This window comes from Tachyglossus aculeatus, chromosome 14 (assembly GCF_015852505.1).
Source record: "Tachyglossus aculeatus isolate mTacAcu1 chromosome 14, mTacAcu1.pri, whole genome shotgun sequence".
NCBI lineage: Eukaryota > Metazoa > Chordata > Mammalia > Monotremata > Tachyglossidae > Tachyglossus > Tachyglossus aculeatus.
This window is the reverse complement of record NC_052079.1, coordinates 8,917,990-8,931,982: the sequence shown is the minus strand read 5'-3', so window position 1 is coordinate 8,931,982 and position 13,993 is coordinate 8,917,990. Positions and strand designations below refer to the sequence as shown.

The 13,993-nt window shown below is 39.2% G+C and overlaps 1 protein-coding gene across 11 annotated transcripts in view; it reads left to right on the top strand.

Annotated features, from left to right (window-relative positions):
- The window catches only part of MIA2 (MIA SH3 domain ER export factor 2), a 58,630-nt gene that overhangs the window by 33,239 nt on the left and 11,398 nt on the right, over positions 1–13,993 (top strand). For all 11 annotated transcript variants that reach the window (XM_038756418.1, XM_038756425.1, XM_038756424.1 and 8 more), the window contains 12 exons: positions 78–149; positions 953–1,057; positions 2,418–2,540; positions 3,621–3,741; positions 4,507–4,553; positions 5,008–5,098; positions 6,080–6,218; positions 7,604–7,705; positions 8,168–8,228; positions 9,953–9,988; positions 11,066–11,133; positions 13,022–13,104. In XM_038756418.1, the coding sequence (XP_038612346.1) occupies positions 78–149; positions 953–1,057; positions 2,418–2,540; positions 3,621–3,741; positions 4,507–4,553; positions 5,008–5,098; positions 6,080–6,218; positions 7,604–7,705; positions 8,168–8,228; positions 9,953–9,988; positions 11,066–11,133; positions 13,022–13,104 (1,048 nt within the window). The remainder of the gene's footprint in view (positions 1–77; positions 150–952; positions 1,058–2,417; positions 2,541–3,620; positions 3,742–4,506; positions 4,554–5,007; positions 5,099–6,079; positions 6,219–7,603; positions 7,706–8,167; positions 8,229–9,952; positions 9,989–11,065; positions 11,134–13,021; positions 13,105–13,993) is intronic.

Here is a 13,993-nt window from a genome sequence, read left to right as displayed (position 1 = left end):
TTTAGTAGGCTCTGGGTTAAAAATAGATCATCAGACTTCATAAAATGATTGTATCACTGGTTACTATGTCTTTCCAGTTAGGCGATGTACAAAGGAAGATTGAGTCACTAGAAGAAGAGTCAAAATCTACCAAATCACAACTGGCTGAAGTAAGTCAAATTAATGGTGCCACTATGCAAACATACTGGTTAAAGGTTAATGAAATGAATCATAAACTGAATAATTTGATGTGAATGTGATCATACATGTGTTGCTATGTAGCTTTTGGTTTCTACCCAGTTCTACTAATGGGATTCAGAAAATCACTGGTTTGATCTTCTTAAGCCCTCCAGATCCAAGATTCTGTTTATGCAGCTGCTGCATTATGGACTGGGTATCATAAGAAAATACTACATTAAAGAATTACAAAAAGATTTGCTAAAATACCTGTTAATGTATTCTAAGCCATTGGGTAGACATTCTCTCCTGGTATTGTTTAGGGTGAACATTTGAGCACTCCCCTGGTTTGGAAACAATGTAATAGGAAGCACCTGAAAACTACAAAGAGTTTGCAGAGGAAAGAAGGATTTTTCTTTTTCCTTATCCTTCTCTGTGGTCTGCCTGCCTATTTGCACGTTTCTCTTTTTCGTCTGTTCCATTTTTGCCTCGCAAGTTCTCAGCTTTCTCTGTCCCTTTGCAGTCCCTTGGTTCAGAGATTTCTTGGCCCACGTAGCACTCAACACCTGATTCCGGTAGAAGCTTCTCTGTCCATCTAAGCTTTTGGCCAGGCTTTGGTCCCTCGCTCTGCCCGTACCGTCTTTTCCTTCTTCCCAACCGTCCAGGCAAGCACTGAGGGTCTCGGCAAGATGATGGCTACCAGATTAGAACAATGGCTCCATTATATATGATTTGCTTATGTTTCACTCATTTTTCTCAAAAATTAGAAACAGCTCAATACTTGCTATTTGTTTAGGCCAGAACAACCTTGAAAATAATTAACATGAATGAAGATCGACTTAGAACATCAATTCAAGATGCACTGGAGGAAAATTCCGATCTTCAGGAAAGCCAAAATCAGGTTTGCTTAGGTTGTTGGAAAAAACATTTTTGTAGATTGTCCTTTCCTTAAGCTTTGATTTTTGAAAGTGTAAGAGGCAATTTTTTTTTTTTTGCATTCAGTAGCTTTGCTACTTTAGGAAAACAGCATATACTTTGTAAGGTTTAAGAAAAGTGGACATGTTTCACATTGGAAAAGTGTGGTGAAAGTACAGAGTAGGGCTAATGATACTTTATGCGTTACATTGTTTCATTTTAAGAAGTCTTCCTTTATCCTCTTCTTCCAGTCTCCCTCCCATCAGATATGTACTGTAAAAAAGGCAGAGAAGGAAAGTTTTTAATGTTCTCTATCATGACCTTTTCCTAGGCACACACATAAGAAATATAGAGTTGTATTGTAGAAAGGAAGTACGAGTCTCATTTCTTAACAAGAAATGGCTTGGTATTCCTATTCTATTTCAATCTTAATGTTTTCCCTTCCAATTTTAGTTGCTGTTCACTAAACCAGACTGTTTATGGTTCCCTTGACTTTTAACCAAATGGTAATACATCTTGCCAAAGCTTTTCTTTAAAGTTTGGGTTCCAAAAGATGCAGTTTTTAGTTCAGTGAGTTCTGAAACCTCTCTTCTTTGCCAGTACACTTAATGAGGTCTTATGCCATTGTACCAGGAGAGGGATTATGGAAGGAAAGAAATGGACAGGTCGGTGAAATATTACAGAGGAAAAATCAATATGACTTGTAGACAAATTAGATGTGAATGGTGATTCCAAGTTTGTAAGTGAAACAAGGAGGATAATGAGATAGGGAAAGTTAAGAAGTAAGAAGGTTTTCCATGTTTAATTTGAGATAGCTGGAAAGTGTCCATATTAGGGACGAATAAGCATACTTAAATTTGCTTCTAAACTGAATTTCATTTTATTTCAGTTATGGAAGATTCTTTTTAGTTTTTACAAAAGACTTTGAATTTATTGTATCTTTAAAGTGAAAACTCTTTGAGAATGGGATTGTATACTTTAGGAGTGCTCAGTGCACAAAAATCACTTAATGTTCAAGATAGCGTGATTTTCATTTATTTTCTCCAGGGGTTTTATGCCTGCAAGTCAATTGTATTTAGTGTTCAGCCTGTCTAATATCATCATTAGCTATTAGCTCTGTAGTGCAAGACATTATTCTCTTTGTTCATGGTGGGAACACAGTGTGAAAAAGAAATAGTGTTTGCCTTTAAGGGGTTTGAAATCAAAGTGGGTACCAGACAGGCAAACATTAACCGGATGTACATAGACATAACATACTCACAAGAACATAAATCCACATGTCTGAACAGACATGAATATGTCCCGTAGAAATAGTAAAGATCATATATATATTTTTTAAATTCCAGCTTTTACAAGAAGCTGAAAGGTGGAATGAACGATTCAGGGAACTTGATGAAGAGAAAAAGATGTTAGAAACTTCTAAAGCAGACAAAGAGGAAGTTTTAAATAATACGGAAAGTCAGATCAAGGTAATTTGGTTTGGGACTGAAGCTTATGAATTATTAATTGCTTTGTTTACCAGTTGGGAGGTAAGTGAAAATGTTGTTCTTGGCAAATGTAGAATTGTACATTTGAATTAACTTTTTAAAAAAATGTTCAAGATATATTATTGAACAGATTACATTTTGAAATGATGACATGGCTACTATGCAGGTCGGTAGAAACTTGCGCACACGGGACAGTAACTCATTTGAACTCATTTCAAGTGCCATCCCTTGCTGCCAGATATTGTATTCTGTTTTTATGTAGAGTGTAATGGTAACCACCCTCCCGCCCTGCAATCTAAGCATATGCCACCTCTCCACTGGCCCTCCCACCTTAAAAAATAAAATAAATAGTGGGGTTTATACTTCCTAATTTCCCCTCCTATCAGGCAGGTGAGAAAGCATTAGCAAAATACATATATTAGCATTTATTTGCTCATGTCACTAAACAAAGGCAAGACATTTTCTGTTACCTAGGAGCTAGAAATCCAAGACATGCAGTGGTATTGGAGAGAGGTAGTAACAATGAGGACAAACAGGAAATAAGGGAGAAAAGTTAAGGGTTTTGAGGGAAAACCCCTTCCCTCCCCCTGTGCGCCTGTGGATACTGTGCTGGATGTTGAAGAGCCGTTGTCATGCAGCAGTAGTAGTTGTAGGAATATATTACTTTGTGTTACATGATAAACTTGAAAGTTAGGGTTTGTTCCTATCACCATAAAACTACAGGGGAATTGCATTTTTTAAATCATCTCAATGATGTAATTAAAGAATCAGAATTTTAAACTGTAGAAGGAACATGAAAAAGTTTCCAAGAAATATATTGTATTTGGCTGTTTTTTTGTAGTTGGTGGAAATAGCTGGGTCATTAAGTATCCGGTTTATCTGTTTGTTTGTGAATCAAACCTGAGTATTTTAATGAAGGGTAGAGGATTTGAGATTGTCTGTTCTTTCATCAATGTGTAGACTACCTAAACTGTGGACATCACAGTAGTAGACAGCAGTTTGAAAGCTTTTAGCACGATGATCAGATTCTCTTCATTTTTTTTTCCCTTCGGTAATCTCAAGTCCCTGACGGAATTCTTGCTGAGTATGAAGGATTGGACCTCTGTACTTGAAGAAGAGAAAGTGGAGGGTAATCACTGGGAAGCTGAAGTAAAGAGTGAATCAGAAAATAGAGAACATTTAGGTACCCAGAAGTCGCTTCTCTAAGACATATCTTTTACTTTTAAATTAACTAGCTATCGTCATATGTATGTGTCTTTTTTTTAAAAAAATTCTTCTGCAGAGTTTCATTTGGAGATGCATTTTTATTGCAAAGTAGAATGTAGTTGTGCAAATAAGCACGCGTCATTATACCTGAAGTAGGTGCATTATATGTTCCTGAGGACCTAAGCAGGGCCCAAGCTACTCAGCCATCCTGGGTCTAGATAATGAAAAGAGAAAAGCTTTCTGGGTGCTGTTCAATTCTACTCGATTACCTCCATTATATGCTTTCAGTTTTTCAGCTTTTTTCCTCCTTCTCCCTACTGTTTTTATTTTTTTTAAATTTTATTTTAATGGTGGATTTGTGAGAGCCTGATCAAAAGGGAGAACCAGGTAAGGTCTTTATGTGCTAAAGGCTGATTTTTGTGACAACATTTAATAGGCCGAATCTTTATTTGGGTCTTCCTATCCTGCACCTCATCATCAATCGTATTTATTGAGCGCTTACTATGTGCAGAGCACCTCACTTCCTGCAAACTCCCCCCTTACAGGCAGGAGCTCTGCTTGCTGTGCCACTCCGTGGTGGGTAACAGTCGTGAACTTTGTCACCCAGTTAGTTTATTTTGTTAACTAAAACAGCCAACAGGTGTCTTAGAAAGCCAAGAAGAGTACCTAAAACAAGATTCGGGATATATAGAAGGAAATATTCACTTATTCACACTTTTCCCTTTTTGTGTTCATGCCACAGGCGATCAGCAAAAGCGAATTGTGAAGAAACTGATTGATGCTGCCAAGGTATGAACAATAGAGAACTAGCTGAATTATTTTCGGGCATGCAAGGGGAAGGAAGAAAAATTTGAATTCACCTGTTTTACTAGTTTTCTCTTGGCCATTTTTACCTCTATAAAGGGTTGCAACCCAATCATATTTAAAAATCGAAATAGGATTTTCTTTGAGAATTCTTTTAACTGTAAGGATTTTAATCAGGGGTCTCACTGGTTCCAAATTTCCTATTGATAGTTTGTCTTCGGGGTCCTGCATTTTGAGGTTGAATTCACACCAGTGACTTTCATTTAAAAACAACCTAGAGATTTAAAGGTTTGCAAGATTGGCCAGTAATTCATATTTTCTGGAATGAGTTAATATGCATCCTGGAATTTTGCATTGGCACTCTGTAAAGAAAACAGTCAGTGCAAATGTTTGTGCTCATTGTCCTTCATCGCCTGCCTTTTTTTTTGTGTTTGTGTAGTTAAATGCTCATTTAAAAACCTTGGAAACAGAAAGAAACCAGCTGCATTCTAAACTGTCTGATGAAAACAAAGTGAAAGAGGAACTATTAGGTAATTACTATTTACAAAAAAGCAATCTTATTTGAAAATTCACTGGCACACCTGAAAAAAGAATGTTGCGCTTGGTTGATTCAAAATTACAGGGTAAAATTTGAAGTACTGTCTGTGTGGTGGTTTTGTTTCTTGGAATTTTTAACCCACCTGTTCTCACTGTACTGTAGGATGATGTTTCAGGACTCTTGTGTTTTCTGTGGCAGGTGTTACTGCATTAGAAAGAAATCACAAAAAAATCTCTCCCTTCTGAGCTGCCTAAACCCAGCAGGAGAGGGTGGAGGACATGATGTATGGTACAGCAAGAACCCACCTGGGGTGCTGGGTTGGGCAGGTGGAGTAAAGGCAGCAGAGTCATGAGCCCATTGGGGGAGAGTAGGGGCAGTCACATGGGTGGTAATCTATTATTATTATTATTATTATTATTATTATTATTATTATCATCATTATTCTTATATCAAGCACTTACTATGTGTCAAGCAACGTCCCAAGCGCTGGGGTAGATGCAAGTTAGTCAGGTTGGACATAGCCCTGTCCCACATGGGGCATACAGTCTTAGTAGGAAGGGAAACCGGCATTGAATCCCCATTTTACAGTTGAGGAAACTGAGGCCCAGGAAAGTTAAACGACTTAATCTGTTGCCATACTCTTTTTCTGCTGGCTGAGGGTGCGCTAGGCAAAGTACCGCAGAGCAGCCCGGATGCTGGATGAGTGTTTAAATTACTGTCTGAGGCTGGATCCGGAGAGGGGATGGTTGCACCGACTCCTCCTCTCCCCACCCCGACCTCTCAGTCCCTTGTCAATTTTTGCTTGCAAACTCTGAAGCAGTCTTTCAGTTTTTGCTTCCTGAAGGAAGAAAGGTCACACACTTAACATTTTTCAGATTTTTTAAGTGTAGTATTTCCAGAAATGTAGCTGAGTTGTTAGAAAACAGCAGTTCTTTAATTACAGCATTTGTGATGACTTACCTGTTTTCCACAGAGTGCATTAAAAATCTGCAAACTGAACAAGCCACTTTACAGTCTGAAAATGCACACTTTGAAAGTGAAAACCAAAAGCTGCAACAAAAATTTAAAGTAATGACTGAGCTCTATCAAGAAAATGAGAGGATACTTCACAGGTACCGAATTAGCCTGTACATAGCTACTTTGGCAGTTGGATTGCGGAATGTCCTAAGAAGCATCATAAAGAATATATGCCTGGGTTTTGCAGTGGGGTTCCAAAACGAAAGGCAACATTTTTCAAAAGGCCCAAGATATATGTTACATCTTAAGATGCTGTATATCTAGAGCTCCAGTTGTTCAGAAAGTATAAGACCAGTGCTCTGGATCATATCCTTAATTAACTATTTAAATTATTATTTCTATAGCCTTTTATCTTTTAGTCCTAACCCAATAACTTTCAAGTTTGGGCTAATTAGACCCCAAGATAACTTGCATAGCTGATGTTTTGTGTTGTCATCTTCTCTCCTAATAGAATATTAGAACAAAGTGGTCCTCTAAACTGTAAGTTCGTTGTGGGCAGGGAACATATATACCAACTCTGTTGTACGTTACTTTCCCAAACCCTTAATATAGTGATTCGTGCTCAATAAATATCATCGACTGATTGGTTAGATTAGGGAGTCTCACTGGATTAGGGTCTGATTTTTCTCAGTAAAAAATGTGGTGCATGTCCATTGCTTTGTCTGATTGTCTTGGAGGCTTCCAAAAAAAATGACTTTAATCTGAACTTTGAGGACTGGATTGATTGCTCATTTTTTGAAAAGTCACTAAAATGAAAACCAAGAAACCTCGAAGAGTCAAAGCAAGGGTTAGGCCCAATTTAGAGATGATTACATGCTGCTCTGCTCACTGTTACCATAGGTGCACTGCTCTAATGAGCAGTAGTCAATTTATATCAGTAGTATAAATTGCACTGCTTCAGTGGGAGTGAAATTATTGTACAGATAAAATTCTGTCGTGACTATCACTATGAACAGAGGTGATGATGGCTTTTACTTAGATTTTTCTTACAATTTATTTTTTTGTTCCAACAATTCTGCTTTATGAGTCATTAAGTATAATGTATTTGTAAGATGTGGAAAGTACTCTCCAAACTTGTAAATTGGAAATCTTAATTTGCCCTGTTGTACAATTGTTCTATTCAAATTTATGGAATCAAGTGTCAAAATAAATTACAGGCAAATGTTATTTTTGCAAATGATTCCTGAATAGGTATGCACAAATTCTTGTGCATCCAGTGATAGGTATAGTAGTTACCTTAGAATTTCCACACAAGTGGTAAACACACTTTATAATCGTTAGTATTTATTGAGTGCTTACTGTGTGCAGAGCGGCGTATTAAGTGTTTGGAAAAGTACCAGTATAATAGAGTTGGTAGGTGAACTTATAAAGTTTAAGTATGAGTTGTACATTCTTGTTAAGTACTGGACACTGAAATAACTATATTCAGTGGCAGAAAATTAGATAAAAATAAAGAATAAATAAACCATTTCGTTTTAAGGAAGTTAACAGAGGAAGAAAATGACCGTTTACAGAGAGAGGAGAAACTTTCCAAAGCAGATGAAAAGATGATTCATGCTGCTGAAGAGCTAAATACCTACCGGTAATGACTAATCTGCCTTTGTTTTCTGGGCATTTAAATGTGGCATCTCCCTGAACGAAAGCTAGAAATGGGGTAATTGAAATGACCACTTGAGATGGGCTCCATTGCACTGTAATGAAGTTGTTCACATGAAATACAGAAGGGAAAAGAATGCCTTAGGTTTAAGGCGCTCCTCCCTCCATCCCTTCTACCTGTCTGAAATTGGCAGTGGTCCTGGGGCCACAGCCCCCTCCCTGTCAGTCTGGCATCCAGAACGTCCATCCAACACCAGTTGTGATGGCTTTTTGATCCCTGCTCCCACGAGAGTGTACCTCAAAATACTTCCCTTCCGAAAGTTGTTTTGTTCATTTCTACGGGGCCATTTCAGTTGCATTTTTTATTTGCTTTTTGTTTTTTCTCAATTTTCAGTGGCTTGCCAGCCACTGACCCTCCTTAATAATAGTGGCCCTGCTGTCATTACAGGGAACGAGCCAAAGATCTTGAAGAAGAATTGAAAAAAACCATTCGTTCTTATCAAAGCCAGGTGTGTATATACATGTGCATGGAGGGAGAGAGGGTGCTTTCCTTTGATTAAATTGTGGTTTCTATCTTGTTCTCTATAACAGTCTTAACGGTATGCCAAACCAAAGATTCCTGGAATCCTGTGCTAGTGCCCGGTTCTGATTGTGCATCTGGAACGTTGTGGGGAAAGGAGGGACACGGGGGTCAGTTGGTCATATTTATTGAGCGCTTACTGTGTGCAGAACATTGTACTAACCGCTTGGGAGAGTACAATATAACAATAAGCAGACACATTCCCTGTCCACAACGAGCTTACAGTCTATAAGGGACAGGGTCCCACAGTAGAGGGCTATCAATCAGTGGTAACTTGGAGGGAGGAAAAGAGTATGCCATCGAAAGTTCTGCCTGTTGGGGAGAGGGCAGAAGATCCAAAAGGGAAAAGAGCTGGACAAAGCATAGAAGATTGGATACAGTAAAAAGAAAGCAAGCATAAATAGAGGTCCTCATCAAGAGGCAGTCAGTGACCTAGAAGATAAGGACAGGAATTTGCCAGGCTTGGGTCAAGAGACAAAAAGTCAGGGGAGAGGGAGGGAAAAGAGAAAGAGAGGGAAGAGTTGAGTGAGTCCTGGAAAAAGGCCACAAAGAAGCATTTCTAAAGAAAGATTAAAAGAACAAATAAATAGCATTAGCATGATGGAAAAAAAAAAGTGGGAAAAAATTGGAAAAGGGTGTCAATTCAGAGACGCACAAAGAAAATGAGCCAAGGAGAGAGCCATACATAATGGGAGTGTTAAATGACCAACCAACAAGAAATGGTTGTAAGAAATCAGATTTTTTTCAATTTTTTTTTATTTTTTAAAAGGGTTAGCCTGGGTAGTTTAATTCTGCCACGGTAGAAAGAAAAGAGTGAAAAGAAAATCTAATGACTAGGGCAGAAAAAGGCAAAATGCTGAAAAAGCAGAGATACTGAAAGTGTGAGTTGACCCCAGGGAAAAAATGATTTCCATAAAAAGAAATGAGGACTAAGGTAGAGGAGAGAGAGAGAAAAAAGGAAAAAAAAAATGATCCCAAGAAGAAGAGGGAGGAAATGTGGGACCAGATGGAGCGGGCTAAGAAGAAAATAAAACAGACAGGAAATAGAACATTAAAGGGACTCTGGTAGAGAGGCACAATGACATTGTCTCTGACCTGGCGGAAGAACAAGTTGTTCTGCTTGTATAGTATAAATTCAGGGACTGCCAGAGGTAGATCTTGGTCTGAATATGCATTGCCAAATGCAGAACAGAATCTTAGTCTTGTAATGGGTGGCTTGTCAACCTGGACAGGACTTTTAAAAGTAGTATTGCCGCACGGGAGTTCTCCTGTCAAACTGTGGAGACAAAATCTGGGCATAATCGCATTGATACCAACAAGATGAGCTAGACGGTTCAGTGGACCTATAGTTTCCCTCCAGTTCTGCAAAGACACGATTTGATCTCAACTGGAAGAAATATCTGGCATAATTGATCTTAAGAAATGACTTGCAGTTCATGTTAATAGTTTTAGTGGGATGGGGGGGGTTTCTTTTGAAAAGAGAAAAAAGCTTTAGAAAAAATACACCCAATACATGGGTGGTTTTAAAATTGCTCTTTGATTTTTTTGAAAGGCTTTAAGCAGTATATGGAATAATAGTGGCAAGTTGAAGTTGTTAGGCTAAAAGAAAAAAATTAGATTCTTGTATGTGTTTTAATGGATCTTTTCTTCTAGGTAACGTCCCACGAGAAAAAAGCTCATGATAATTGGGTAAGTCCTAAATCTTGACATCCTTGTTGGTTAAAGTGGTAGTTTGTGTCTTCTTGCATAGTATCCTAATTTTTAAAAACTGAAAAAAAGTCAGTGTTTTCTTTTTGAAATCTTACCCTAATTACTGTTGCAGTTCAAGAAATATAAGGATCAGTGTGACTTTAGACACTGAACACAGAACTGGGAGGTAGAGAATTTGAGTTCAAATTCCAGCCCTGTCTTCTGTTTGATTTGGGGAATATAGTTTAACTGCCGTTGATCATTGATTCTTCAGTAAAATGAAAATCATTCTTAATATCATTCTCCGAATTTATTCTTAAAGATCTTTTAGATTTTTGGTGATAGAAACAGCCAGAGTGAAGATGATTGATTTGCTTTAAAACTCCTTGAGAGCAGGGGCTGTTGATGTCTTTTTTAAAAAAAACAAAAAACAAAACCGTACTTGTTAAATGCTTACTATATGCCAGGCACTGTACTAACACTGGGTTAGATCGAAGATAATCAGGTTGTGCACAGACCCTGTTCCATGTGGGGCTTACAGTCCAGAGGGAGGAGCATATAATCCCCATTTTGTAGATGAGGTAACTGAGGCTCAGAGAAGTTAAGTGCCCAAGGTCAAAGCAGGGAAATGGAGGAGTCAGAATTAGAACCCAGATCCTGTAACTCCCAGGCCTGTGTTCTTGCACTAGACCACGCTACAAGATTCAAGATAATTAAGTTGGTCAGAGTCCCTGTCCTGCATGAGGCTCACATCAAATAGGAGGGATAATAAGCATTTACTCCCTATTTTACAGATGAGGAAACTGAGGCACAGAGACATCAAGTGATTTGCCCAAGGTCACATAGTCCAGGATTAGCACTCAGGTCCTCTGAGTCCCTATGCCTAGGCCGTGCTATTTTTTGCCAGCCCCCCTTGTACCTATTTTGTGCAGTATAGCACTTTGCACAAAGTAGGGACTCACTGAATACCAATGAATGAATGAATTCTGGTTATTCCTCAATTAGGATGTGCGTGTTTATCCATCCTCTCCCAATTTCAATGTAATGAATTTTAAAAATCTGCCTATTCCTCTTAAGCTATCGGCTCGGGCCAATGAAAGACAACTTGGAGATTTGAAGAAAGAAAACTCACACTGCAGACAAAAGTAAGAACCCCTTTAAATGTACTTTTAAAGGTCTAGGTGTTAATTTTGCGACTTAGTACTTATGAAATCCTTTTAGACTGCTTATCAAGTGGGGTTACTTTCTCTGCACTTGTTTTTTCTGCAAATTCTTTGTCTGGGAGGTTACAGACTAATTGGTTTGAGACACATGTTCATCACTTTTTCTGAGAGTGGGGTGGGGAGAGGAGGAAATGACTTCTGTTGTCAGTGTATAGAAAACCAACTATTTCTCTAAGATAAATGAGATGAATGGCAAGAAGGAACATTGTATACATACCCCTGCATAGGGGTTTGGCTGTAGATTACAGAAATATTTTGTAATAGCATTAGGAAAGGGAAAAACCATTAAGGTAGATGGCAAAACTGGTTTCTCAAGGATGGGAGCTCGGTTCTAGCTTTATCTGAGAATTTTGAATTTGTAGTAGAAATTAAAATATTTACTGGGGGCAATGCAGTGTACTGAGTGCTTTGAAGAACAAAACAGGGAAGTTTCCCTGCTCACAAGGTGCTTACATTCTAGCGGAGGAAACGTAAACTACTTAGAACAGGCAAAAGGCTAGTTTATATAAACACAGTGCTGAGTGGGAGAACAAACAAGTACCTAAATGCTAATTATGGCTGATGGTTTATATGATTTAGGCTCCTTGAGATTCATCATGCTTAAGGAGGGGAGAGTTGGGGTCTGACAGATGTGGGGAGGTCCAAGCTGTGGGGAACAACGAGGGGAGCGTGAGTGAGAGAAGTGATGCTTGAGTCCGATGAAGTTAGCATTTTAGCTTGGGAGAAGAGGAGAGAGCGAGTTGAGGAGCAGCGGCAGTGAAGAGAGTAAAAGAGTAAGGCAGACGGAGTTGAAAAACTTTGAAGCTGATTGTGAGGAGATTTTGCTACGCTCTGTAGATGTGGGGCCTTCATAAAAGGATATATTTAAAAATCATTTGGATTTGCTAAATACATAGGTGATAAATATCCTCCGTGGAATAGCAGAAGCTTTGTGCCATTGAGTAGTGTTTGAGCTGTAAACCAAAACTTGAGAAGTCACATTTTAAGTCCTTGAAACCGAACAGAAAGTTATTTTAAATTGTTCATTGGGGATGCTGTGCAAAATCCTTTTTAATTATGAGATTGTTATTGTTTGTAACTGTCTTAACTCACAGGCTCTCCTTCAGGTAAATTAGGAAATGGAATTCAGGAGCAGTATTGAACTTGACTAGAGAGGTAGAATTCCCGATTAAATTGATTCAGTCCTGCCAGAACCGGTGTTTTCCTGACCCATTTAGGCTGGACTGTGATTTTTCCAACAATGAGGGGTTGTCTGGATATCACGGGAAGCGGCATGGGAGAAATGTTTGTGTACATGAGTGCAGCGTTCAGCACGAGTTGTGCTACAAGGCTAGTTTCCAGAACATAGATTTCTCCACAAGAACACAACCCCTTTGTTATAGGGAAACGATTTTTCAATCGATTGGTGGCATTTATTGGAGAGCACTCTACTAAGTGCTTGGGAGAGCACACTACAGTAGTTTGGTAGACATGATGCCCGCCCTCAAGGAGCTTACAAAAACTAGGTATGTCTATTGGTAAAGTGTCTGACTTATGCAGTGGACCATGATTGGAGCATCAGGTCATCTCTGCAGCCATGAATGTTTACAAGACAGTGTCAAGGTGTGTTTTGCAGGTTTTAGGGGGGCAGGGCAGACCTATATATGGGGCCTGAACTTTGGAAGATCTGGCTCTTCTTCCTTGTTAAGACTTGCAGAGTAGTGGGGAAGAGAAAGGTCCTTGCAGGGTCAAGTGGGACACTTTGCCTTTAGATGTGAGGTTTTCCATTTGTCTGGTAACTTAGAGATGTTTATTTTTTCTTTATCTGCAGATTAACTGAGTTGGAGCTTAAATTTGACCTTTTAAAAAAGGATCCTTTTGCACTTGATGTTCCAAATCGAGCATTTGGCCGAGGTAGTTTTTTTCTTCCCCCCCCACCCCCCGACCCTTCCTTCTGGAAATTGATTACTAATCCAATTTGTAAAAACAGTCTGAGCCCATAGATAGCCCCACCCTCCCTAGAATCAGAAGGCAAGATTTTAGCTGAGCCACTGACTGGTGATTCACTGGTGACTGTTGATTCCATAAAATGGTACAGATAACACGCCCTCCCCATCACACGGGAATGTCGCCCGGCTTGACTTGATGGTTAGGTAGTCAGAAATAAGGGAGAATGTGACTACAGAAGCCTGATTTGTCTCCTTAATAATTATTTCAAACTTTGAGGGGGGTAATACATTGAAGGTGTTTGTGGGGTGGGGATTTAAAAAAAAAATTGAAAATGGTAAAGGTGGAGATGGACAAGCCAAGGGAAAGGTGAGAGTGACTGCACTAAGTAGCCTCAGAGGCGGCAGTTGTTGCTTGAGTCACCGTTGAGTGCTGTTCAGTCAGTTCCCAGCCTCCACTATGCTCAATACGTTGGCTCTCTGGGAGCGACTTAGTGCCAGTTGTGCTGGGTCGGGTGATGATCTCAAATCATGCAAGTCACCAAAATCATTTTGGTTGCCTGGAGAGATGATCAACATCTCCTTCAAGAGGTAAAGAAAGCCTCCTCTCTGCAGGGCAGTTAATAATAATAATAATAATAATAATAATGATGATGATGATGATGATGATGATATTTGTTTTGCCTTACTATGTGCCCGGGTACTGTTCAAAGCACTGGGGTAGATACGCATTGGACACAGTCCCTGTCCTCCATGGGGCTCACAGTCTTAATCCCCATTTTACAGATGAGGTAACTGAGGCCCAGAGAAGTGAAGTGACTTGCCCAAGGTCACACAGCAGATAAGTGGCAGAGCCG